Raw genomic sequence first — 10205 nt, 5'->3', positions numbered from 1 at the left:
CCTCTAGGTAGCCTGGCATTCCAACTCTAAAGAGGAATATTCTAAAATAACACCTCTGCAGCTGGGGGCTTCCAGAAGACCTTGGCTGCCATCCTGGAATGGTGGCACCACCAAACCTTGTCCAACCTGTACAGACACACTGGGAACATGCTTTATTTGATTTCTTTTATTTCCCCATTGTACTGTGCATGGTGCCTCCCCAAGACTCAGGTGTCACTCAGGGCAGGTCCCTTTCAGTAGCCTACAGTTTCCTTTTCCTTCTTATTGAAGGGGTTGTAGGGTTTCACAGTTGTGACCATTCTAGACAGTGGCCCCTGGTGACGGAAGAGGTCAACTGCCATTTCTCTCCGTAAGGTGCTGTAAGAGAATGGAGGGGAAAAAAGACACATAAAATAAAAGCATATAACCTCATCTATCCTCCAACTAATGATATACACGTCGGGGTGCGGGGGGGCAGGGAGAGAGAGAGGAGAAGCACAGAACAGAAAGAAAATGGTTAGTCCTTGTGTGTATTGTTTCCTTTATTTCATTTATTTGCATTCAGTTCATTGATTGCATTCTATGCATTATATTGCCATCAGTTTCATTGATTGAAAACCTACTTTGTGCCTAGAATTAGAGTAGATGCTAAGAATACAGAAAATACAGACAAAAGCAGGTGAGGCTGCAGAGAGGCAGCTGAATAACCCAGGGCCACCACACAAAGCCTCCGTGGGGGTGGGCTCAGGGTGTGAGGGCACCCAGAGGCAAGGTCACCTTTCTGGGTTGGGGAAGGACATCCACCCAGTGTCTATGTCAGGGAGGAATCCGGAGGGTCACGGTAAAGGCCAGCTGGTGCAAAGGTTGGAGTTCAGGGAGACAGGAAGGTGGGAGGGCATGGAGCACGTGGACGGGGAGAGGGAGACAAGGGCAGAGGCGGGACGGGCCACGTGCAGGGCTGAGCGCTGGCCTCACCCTGCAGGTGGGGTAACCTGGTGGCTCCCTCACGATGCTCTCAACCCACACCTTAGTCTGCTCATCTCTCCAATGGAAATGATGCCCTACCAAGTTTCTGGTGAGAATTAAAAGAAAGGAAATAACCGTGAAAATGTAGAATACTGTGTATGTAAATGATGCTTTCCGAACACCTTTTGTGTCCAGAGGTGTCCACGTCAGCATGGACCTGGGTCATGCCATCTCTCTTGAACAACTGCACACAGCCTGTAGCGGGTCTCCCATGAATCTGCTGCTACTTGAATCACACACACACACACCGCGATGCTCGTATGTGGCAGAAGTTATAGAGGACACGGCAAATGAATCTCAAGCACCCTGTTTTTACACTGCGATTATCGTGAAGTGACAATAGTTTTTTCTGATGTTGTGAAAAAAGGCTGTTGAAATGAGAACTCCTCCTTCTGTGAAGGTTGAATTCTGGTGTGAGGGATGCACAGGAAACACTGAGCTGTGATGCAAACAGGAGTGGACGCCCTACCTTCAGACCTGGAGACTCACAGCATCCCTCTGACCCATCTCCTGCACCCCCGTCTCCCCGCCTTGAACCCCTGTCCCATCATCCCTTCCCTGCTCCTTTGCATCTCCTCTCAGCAGTACCCATCCTAGGGCACTGCTGGTGTCCTGCACACCACCCTCAGCATGTGTTATGGGGACCGCACGGCCCTCCCTCCCTTGGCATTGACATTCAAGGCCTAAGCCACTCAACCCCACTCAACCACCACTGCAGCCCATCGGCCACAAACTCCACCGCAAGTGCGCCATTCTTGCCCTGTGGGAGCTCTTCATGTGACTGTAAGAGGAGAGCCATGAGCTGGAGGAGGGAGAGGGCTGGGGGCGGCGTGGAGCTGCGAGGGAGGGCAGGCTGGCTGCTCGAGGCGAAGGTCTGATGTAGGGAGGCCCTGGGCCTGGCCAGCCAGCAGCGAGGGCACAGGGCTGAAGGGGAGCTGGAACTCACAGGGAAGGAAGAACCTTTGAGGCAAGTGGGAGCTTGCCTTTCTGGGAGGAAAGGAAACAGGAGTAGTGGTGGGAGTAGCGATTCTGAAGTGGGGGGAGGACACGGGGGTGGCGGTCCACCGGAGCAGGTAGGCGGGGGGCCTGGGGAGCAGCAGGGCAGCCCTCTGATGGGGAAGGTGGAGGGCTGCTGCCACCACGGGGTGGAGCCAGCTTTCCACGGAAGGAGAGCCGCGAGGGGAAGCCGTCAGGGCAGGCCCTGGGCAGGCGGCTTCTCAGGAACAGTGGGAGAAACAAAGAGCGCCTGGAGGCCGTCAGCTTACTAAGGGCTCGTGATGATACTCAACAGAGACTCAGACTCTCACGGCCGCTGGAAGCTTTTAGCGAAGAGAAAACAACAAAAACACATTAAGTGTAGTGTCACAAAAAAGCAGAGGCACTACTTCACCATGGAGAACCTCAAAGACCTGACTTTTTCTGATCACAGGGGCCAGGACAGGTGCAGACCACTGGCCGCCCTGCTGCAGGCCGCCGGCCTGTGTCAGCAGAGTGCTGTTAAAAATCTACACGCCCCCCTGTGCCTTCTCACCACAGAGCCCCGCTGCCACATCAGGAGCCCTTGTTTGGGGGGCGCAGGGGTGATCGGGCTCCCAGCCCAACACGAGTCTGTCATTTCGTGTCACACAGTGGGTGACACTGTCCGTGTTTCCAGAGCCGGTGTGCACCCTGAGAATGAGAGCCCCAGAGAAGACTGCTCCACGGGTCCTTGGGCCCCACTCTGGGACAGCAGGTGACAGCCGTGTGTGCAGTATGTGTGGGGTGAGTGTGGGGCTGCCAGGGGTCAGCAACCAGCCTGAGTCTGCTGCCGTGGCCATTACCCCAAACGGCCTAAAGACTCAGGCTCTTTTCTCAAGTAGCAACAGTGACCACAGTAGGAACAGGAGTAGTAACAGTGGAGGCTAGTTTCCCACGTAGGAATAAAGATTCCTCTGAAATATATTAGGGACTTTGGACCGCTAGCTCACGTGGCTGCAGAAACACGCCAGACCACAAGGCTGTCGGGGACGAGGTCTGAGAGATTTGGGGTGAGAGGATGGGCTGTGGACAGAAACGGCGACGGGTGAGAGCCGGCTGCATTTGCCAGAAAAAGCATCCTCGAGTTTGCTCTCTCCTCGATCGTGAATTGCCCAGACGCAGGGCGTTACCCTGGCTTTTCTGGGCAATAAGTCTAAATGACAGATATAAGGATGCATTTAATTTTCACGTTGCCTCTTTAGGTCCTTCAGAGGAAGTAAAACACTGTGTCTAAATTTCTACCAGCCCTTCCTTTGGGATTTGTGTGATGTTTGACAATGTGTCTTGAGAGAAAACGGACTGAATGCAAAACACCAGCCTAGAAAGCCAATGACCTTCTTGAAAATGTTTCCCACCGGGTGGCCCAGAGATGCCAGCCAGTTGGCAAACTGTCCGAGCTAAGCTCAGTTGACGATGCGCCCCGTCGCCTTGTGGTCACTGCCCTTACCACGCGGCTCTCTACACACAGTTCACACTGAGGCGGGCAGTGACCTGAGAGCTGCCTCCCTAAGACCCCACGGCTGCACGATGAGGGCTGCCTGGGGCAGGCAGAGGCCTGCCCTCGAGTATCTGTGAGACGAAGCCCACTGCCCCGAGAATCACGGCGTGGACCACCTCCTCCCTTCGTGAAGTCTTCGCTGTACCCACACAGATGCCCTGCTGGCCTGGAGCCTCAGTTTCCTTACCTGTCAAATGGGAACACAAGAGACCTTCCTCACACGGTCACAGGGTTGATGAGACCAGTCAGTCCTTACAGGGCAGCGTCCCAGAAGCCCTCAGCTGTTAAGTGACCGTCACTATGAAGACACTGGGCATCCTCCAGGGTAACTGTTTATCCCTCGCCCACCGCTAGACTGGGAGCTCCTTGCAAACTGGGTCTAACTCTTGTGAATTCCTGGCACTGTAAACATGTGTTGACACAACATTTGTTGAATGAACCACACGCACATGAGTGTATGACTAGCGAACTGATGTATGAACCACGGGCCGAGGTCCACGAGGCCCCGCCAAATCCTGCCTCTCGGGATGATCAGGAAGCCCCTCAGGGCAGGAGCTCGGACTCTGCCTGCAGGTCAGCACCCACCAGCCCCCCTGACCGCCCGGCTTCCTGGGTCCCTGCCCAGGCTCCCTCTCCGACGTCACCCTGCCTTTTCTTCTGCACAGCATGTGTCTCTGTCCAAAATCGTTTTAATTCATGTCTTCAGATACTTGTATGCCTCTTTGCTTCTGTCTTTCACGCCAGAACGTAGGTTCCTGAGAGCCTGGAGCTTTCCCGCTCAACCCGGTGAGCACAGAGCCTTCAGCAGTGCCTGGCCCAGGGTGGGTGCTCAAAGAATGTTTCAGGAATGAGTGGATTCTCCACCAAAAAGGAGAAAAGGCACCAATGGAGGCGGGGGGCTGCATCGGTCCCCCTCCCAGATGCACACCCCCCGACCCACCACGAGAGCGTATTTACTGGCACGGGGCCAGCCTCTGGACCCCGCATTTGCATCTTCAGAGCTGTGTTATCTTATTTGCAAGGCCAGGACATCCATAAGATGCTTTCAAATTTGAGGTGTGATGAGCAATAATGCGTTGTTTCTCACTGGCAGCTTCAACACACAGGGTCTGCGCTAAACCCCCATCAGATGTCTCCTGTTTTCAATTTGCAAAACAGAGTTTAGAAATATATATGGCTTCCAACCGAATGTTGTCTTTCGTGAAAAGTAAGGTGGCTAGTCACAAGAAGTGAAGACGTGTCCCGTGCAGCGTGTTCCATGCGTGTTCTGGGGACAATGCAGAAGGGTGATGTGTATGCAGCGCTGAGCCCAAGAGGCAAAGATACCATCCACCTAAGATGCATGAAATATCTCAGTATGCTCCTTTGAGCAGCAACAGTGGGGAATGGACTCTTCTGTCTTTTTGGACTCGACACCCTATTTTTTAAACAACGTAAATTTACTCTTAGTACTGAATGGCTCCTTAATGGGCTAATCATCATTAGGACACCTCCCCACCACGTATCTGAGCGCACTGAGTAATAGGACTCATACTTACTGGTGCACTCCTGAATCGGGCGAGGGGGTCGTTGATGGATGATGAGAATTTGCTGGATGGGTGGCTGTGAAATGAACCTTACCAGTGTATCCTGGAATATTTGCAGAGCTAAAGGAAAGAGGGCAAGAAAGGAAAGGAAAATAACAATCTGTGAAATAGTCACGGTCACCAGCACCCAACTATGAAAGCACAAAGGAGGACGCAGTCTAAAGGTTTTGTCCCACGTCAGGTCTGGAAATCTGGCTGCCAGACAGGAAAGCGTGTGGGCAGGGGCCAGAGATGTGCAGATGACAGCCCTGCTCTAGGACTAAAGAAACTTACTTCAGGCCCATGTTTTTCTACTGTTTCAATTTGCATGTGTTTTACATACATGATTCACAGTTGAGCTCTGTTTTCTTTCTTTTTTTTTTTTTTTTTTAACATCTTTATTGGGGTATAATTGCTTTACAATGGTGTGTTAGTTTCTGCTTTATAACAAAGTGAATCAGCTATACATATACGTATGCTCCCATGTGTCTTCCCTCTTGCGTCTCCCTCCCTCCCACTCTCCCCATCCCACCCCTCCAGGCTGTCCCAAAGCCCCGAGCTAATATCCCTGTGCCTTGCGGCTGCTTCCCCCTAGCTATCTACCTTACTACGTTTGTTAGTGTGTATATGTCCATGACTCTCTCTCGCCCTGTCAAAACTCACCCTTCCCCCTCCCCATATCCTCAAGTCCGTTCTCCAGTAGGTCTGCGCCTCTATTCCTGTCTTATCCCTAGGTTCTTCATGACATTTTTTCCCCTTAAATTCCATATATATGTGTTAGCATACGGTATTTGTCTTTTTCTTTCTGACTTACTTCACTCTGTATGACAGACTCTAGGTCTATCCATCTCATTACAAATAGCTCAATTTCATTTCTTTTTAAGGCTGAGTAATATTCCATTGTGTATATGTGCCACATCTTCTTTATCCATTCGTCCGATGATGGGCGCTTAGGTTCTTTCCATCTCCGGGCTATTGTAAATAGAGCTGCAATGAACATTTTGGTACATGACTCTTTTTGAATTTTGGTTTTCTCAGGGTATATGCCCAGTAGTGGGATTGCTGGGTCATATGGTAATTCTATTTGTAGTTTTTTAAGGAACCTCCATACTGTTCTCCATAGTGGCTGAACCAATTCACATTCCCACCAGCAGTGCAAGAGTGTCCCCTTTTCTCCACACCCTCTCCAGCATTTATTGTTTCTAGATTTTTTGATGATGGCCATTCTGACTGGTGTGTGAGCTCTGTTTTCTAATGAAGGAGGACAGGTTTTCCTTACCAAAGAGTGGACCTGGGTCCCACACGGAGCTCTGTGACACCAATTCCAATATCAGTCACAACTGTGATTTTTTTTTTTTTTTGATACATGGGCCTCTCACGGCTGTGGCCTCTCCCGTTGCGGAGCACAGGCTCTGGACGCGCAGGCTCAGCGGCCATGGCTCACGGGCCCAGCCACTCCGCGGCATGTGGGATCTTCCCGGACCGGGACATGAACCCGCGTCCCCTGCATCAGCAGGCGGACTCTCAACCACTGTGCCACCAGGGAAGCCCACAGCTGTGATTTTTAAATAATATTTATGTCTTGCCACCGTTAAAGTACTGATTTCATATAATTTCCTGAAATTGCACAAATTTAACTCAATTCCACTTACTCCTCTGCTTCCCTGGTCCTTTTCCCCTCCAGAGAGAGAGAGAGTAAAAGAAAAACACAAGAAGGTCTGGCAGGGTTTTTCAGTGTGGGTATAAAATCCCTCTCTAGAACGGCGAGCAAACATCCAAAAGAAATATTTTAGTGGGTAATTCAGAGAAGTGTGAATAATAAGTATTGTTTTTGCCATTTTTACAGCATATAAAACCCTTTCCATGGATTATTTCCTGAGGAAGAGGTGGGCCCAGTCCCAGTGCCGCTTAAGACATGCAGCCTCACCCTCAAGTGCGAGGAAACATGTGAGGTTGAGACTATTTTCAAAGAGCAAGCACACGCTTTCTGCAAATCACAAGGCTCCCTCCAATAACACCCATCTCTGTGAAGTTCAGCTCTCAGGGTCCTCTTGCTGCCATGGCCAGGGCTCAGCTTGCCCCGGCCACTCCAGGGCCCCTCCTCGGGAGCGTGACATTCCTCTGGCGAGGGTCCTTATCCTCGATGGAGGCCCAGACGCAAGGCAAACAGCAGCAAGGACCGAGCCCCCCTGGAAGGCAGAGGGACGGCTCCTCTGAGGGTCTCCTGGTTTCGTCCCATGCTTTCCACACATCCAATAAGCCAAGGAAACCTCCAAGCAGCACTGACCGCAGGAGGAATTTTCGAAATACGGAGCTTAAGGGAGGGTGCTGCGTACAGAGTCAGGGACAGGAAGACAGTGGAGGGCGGGGCAATGAACGGGGTGGGCTCAGGGGCAGGGTCTCAAATCTGGGCCTCAGCTACGAGAGGGGCGACAGTACCAAGCTCAAGGGCATGAGCAGGAGGGAGGCCAGATTCTACTTGTGTCTGTGGGCAGGCAGGTCCTCTGGCGTCCTTCTGGGCACTGATGATGTGCCCCTGGCATCAGCACATTACGGGAAATGACGTATCAGGTAGGAATTGCCCCAGTAAAATCCTGTGTCTCTTCCAAGCGCATCAGCCTACGACTTGCTGGCTTGCAGGCAATAAAGCAGGGGACCCCGATGCAGACAAAGTGAAGGGCAAGCACATCAAGGGCAACAGAAGAGTAAGCCGTGCAAGTTAGTGGATCTTGTGAGGCCAGGAAAATCAGGGAGCCAGGCCTGCCCTGCCCTTGTCTCTGCCAGCTGCAGCCCGAGGGTGCACGTGGCCTCCCAGCGCCCTGGGGGTCAAAGGGATTCAGTGAAGGTGAAAGCAACTGGCAAGTCTTTAGCACTTAGTAGGTGCTCAATTAATCGAGCATGTAAGATTTTAAAGAAATAAGAACTGTACAAAATAGGAGCCTGGCAGGCGAGGAATGCAGTTCGTCCAGGACAGGCAGCCCGAGAGAGGTGAAGACAGACAGTGGTTTCCTAACGCTGCTGCGTCCTGACGACTCACGGGGATTTTTAAAAGGTACTGATGCCTTACTCCTACCCCCAGACATTCGGATTTAATTGGCAAGCCGTGTAACCCGGGAATTGGGGTTTTTAATCTCTCCAGATAACTCCCGTGGGCAGCCAGGTTTGGAAGTCTCTGTTTCGGGCTTGTTGCAGGGACCTGGGTGAGTAAACCACTGCTGTCCAATTCTAGGCAGGGCCCTTCAGGGTTTCCTGGAATTTTCTTAAAGAATTGCAGCTGTATGTCACAGAGGTAACAAAAAATGGGGCAAAATCATTCATGTGTTGTGTCTTTCCCCAAACATTCATTAAAGCTTCCATGCATGTTACAAAGGAAATCCCCTTCCTCTGCGTGAGAGGTTTTTTCCACTGCCCTTAAAACACCTGCAGGATGAAAATGCCTCTGAAGTCATAACCTTCCATCAGAGCAGTTAAGAAGTCAAAGGTGGAAGCAAGTGACGTGTCAATCACAAGAAGGGCTTGATATGAAACATCACCCCACTATATGTGCCTTGTGGCATACAGGTTATTGATGTTAAACGGTATTATACATTACGTTATAATAATGATATTATATTACGTCATATCTAAAAATAACACCCATGCACGAATGGACTGAATTAAAGATAAGATGCTTAGGCCTGAGAAATGAATTCGGTTGCATAATAAACTGTCACATATTTGAAAACGAAAGTCCTCACCCACGCTGCTTCTAAAAGCTATTCCATTTAACCCTTTGGCAGGGACATCACAGGGGGACTTTTTTCCGTCTTCAGTGCAACATGTTGATCTTATATCAAGAGGAGAACAGTCTCTGGGGGACACTGCAGACCTGCGGCTGATGGGTGACACGGTTTTTCAGATGGAAGAAACAAAGATATTAGAGACACGGAAATGTACAGGCTCTAAGAGAATTTCCAGAGCAGTTGTACGTTCAAACCCACTCCCCCATTTAAGGAAAGCGAGAGAAACAGGAAACCATTTAAAGATAAGCGAAGTCTTCATGTTTGCCTTTGCTCCATAGTGTTTTGGGCACCTTCTTTGGTGCCCAGTTCCCACAATAAGCCTAGAGTTGGTTCACTAATGGGTAAGTTTGAATAAATTTTTGCCTAAGTTTACAGCTAATTGGTTTTGCTCAGCAAAGCATAATAAAATAGAAATTAAATAACTTGAGAAATATAAGGAACTTCGGTAAATCAGTTAGAACGAGGGAGCCAGATGGTGTGTAATGAAAAGCTAAATAGAACATAAGGAAAACATGGAGAAAACCATGTTATATGTAGACTATAGGTCATGCATACGTGGATTAGAATTCCAGTGTGCACACGTTCTCTCCCTGTACCACAGGCCTGACGAATCCTCACTGAGTGTGCGCCCTTCATGACACTTAACGTGAGTTGACTGGTTTAATCTCCCAACACTCTGGGTCGCTGGTCCTGGTATCATGCCCATTTCATAGATGCAAGCACTGGGGCCTCAGAAGAAGTCCAAGTCATGTGCCCAGAGACAACCGAGCTGGCAGGTGGCGGGACTGACCCGACCCAGAAGGCCCTGACACCCAGACTGCCAGCCGCGCCGGGAGAGCTGTGCTGGGTCGGGGTGGTCGGCGTCGTTCAGGGCGTGGGCGTAGTGCACGTTCAAGCCACTTGGGCCCTCGTTCATTGAGAGCTATTCTGTGTCAAGTACAGATCGAGAAGAACTCAAACAGGCCTGACGCCTGACAGCTTTCACACTAAGCAGTAAAGTTGTTAAATGCACGACTAGAGGTTTACAGAATCCAGGTGGGGCAAGGATCGCTGAGGCACAGGAAGAGCCGGACGGTGGGAGAGGGACGCAGAGGGAGGCGCGGGCTCAGACTGTCCCAGGGCTGGCATCGGCCTTCAGGGCTGCCCCCGCCAGCCCTGTGATCCTGGACACGGGATGGGAGCTTTCTGAGCCACCTCTGCCTAAGTCAGGGGTGGGGGGATGTGCAGCTCCCTTGCAGGGGCAGGGGGCCGGGTTAGCTGGGCCAAGTGCTGGCCTAGTGCACGTGTGGACAGAGAAGCTGGCAGGCCTGGGAAGGCTGAGGGGAAGGAGGGTCTGGG

The 10205-nt window shown here is 51.1% G+C and overlaps 1 protein-coding gene across 1 annotated transcript in view; it reads right to left on the bottom strand.

Moving 5' to 3' along the window:
- Nucleotides 1-233: 233 nt before the first annotated feature.
- Nucleotides 234-10205, bottom strand: part of SPMIP7 (sperm microtubule inner protein 7) — a 60262-nt gene continuing 50290 nt past the window's right edge. The window contains exons 9-10 of the mRNA XM_065884336.1: nt 5059-5166; nt 234-357 (exon numbers count right to left, since the gene is read on the bottom strand). Coding sequence (XP_065740408.1) covers nt 234-357; nt 5059-5166 — 232 coding nt within the window. The remainder of the gene's footprint in view (nt 358-5058; nt 5167-10205) is intronic.

This window comes from Phocoena phocoena, chromosome 9 (assembly GCF_963924675.1).
Source record: "Phocoena phocoena chromosome 9, mPhoPho1.1, whole genome shotgun sequence".
Lineage (NCBI taxonomy): Eukaryota > Metazoa > Chordata > Mammalia > Artiodactyla > Phocoenidae > Phocoena > Phocoena phocoena.
Note: the sequence above shows the minus strand (reverse complement) of the source record. Positions and strands in the feature narration are given on the sequence as shown.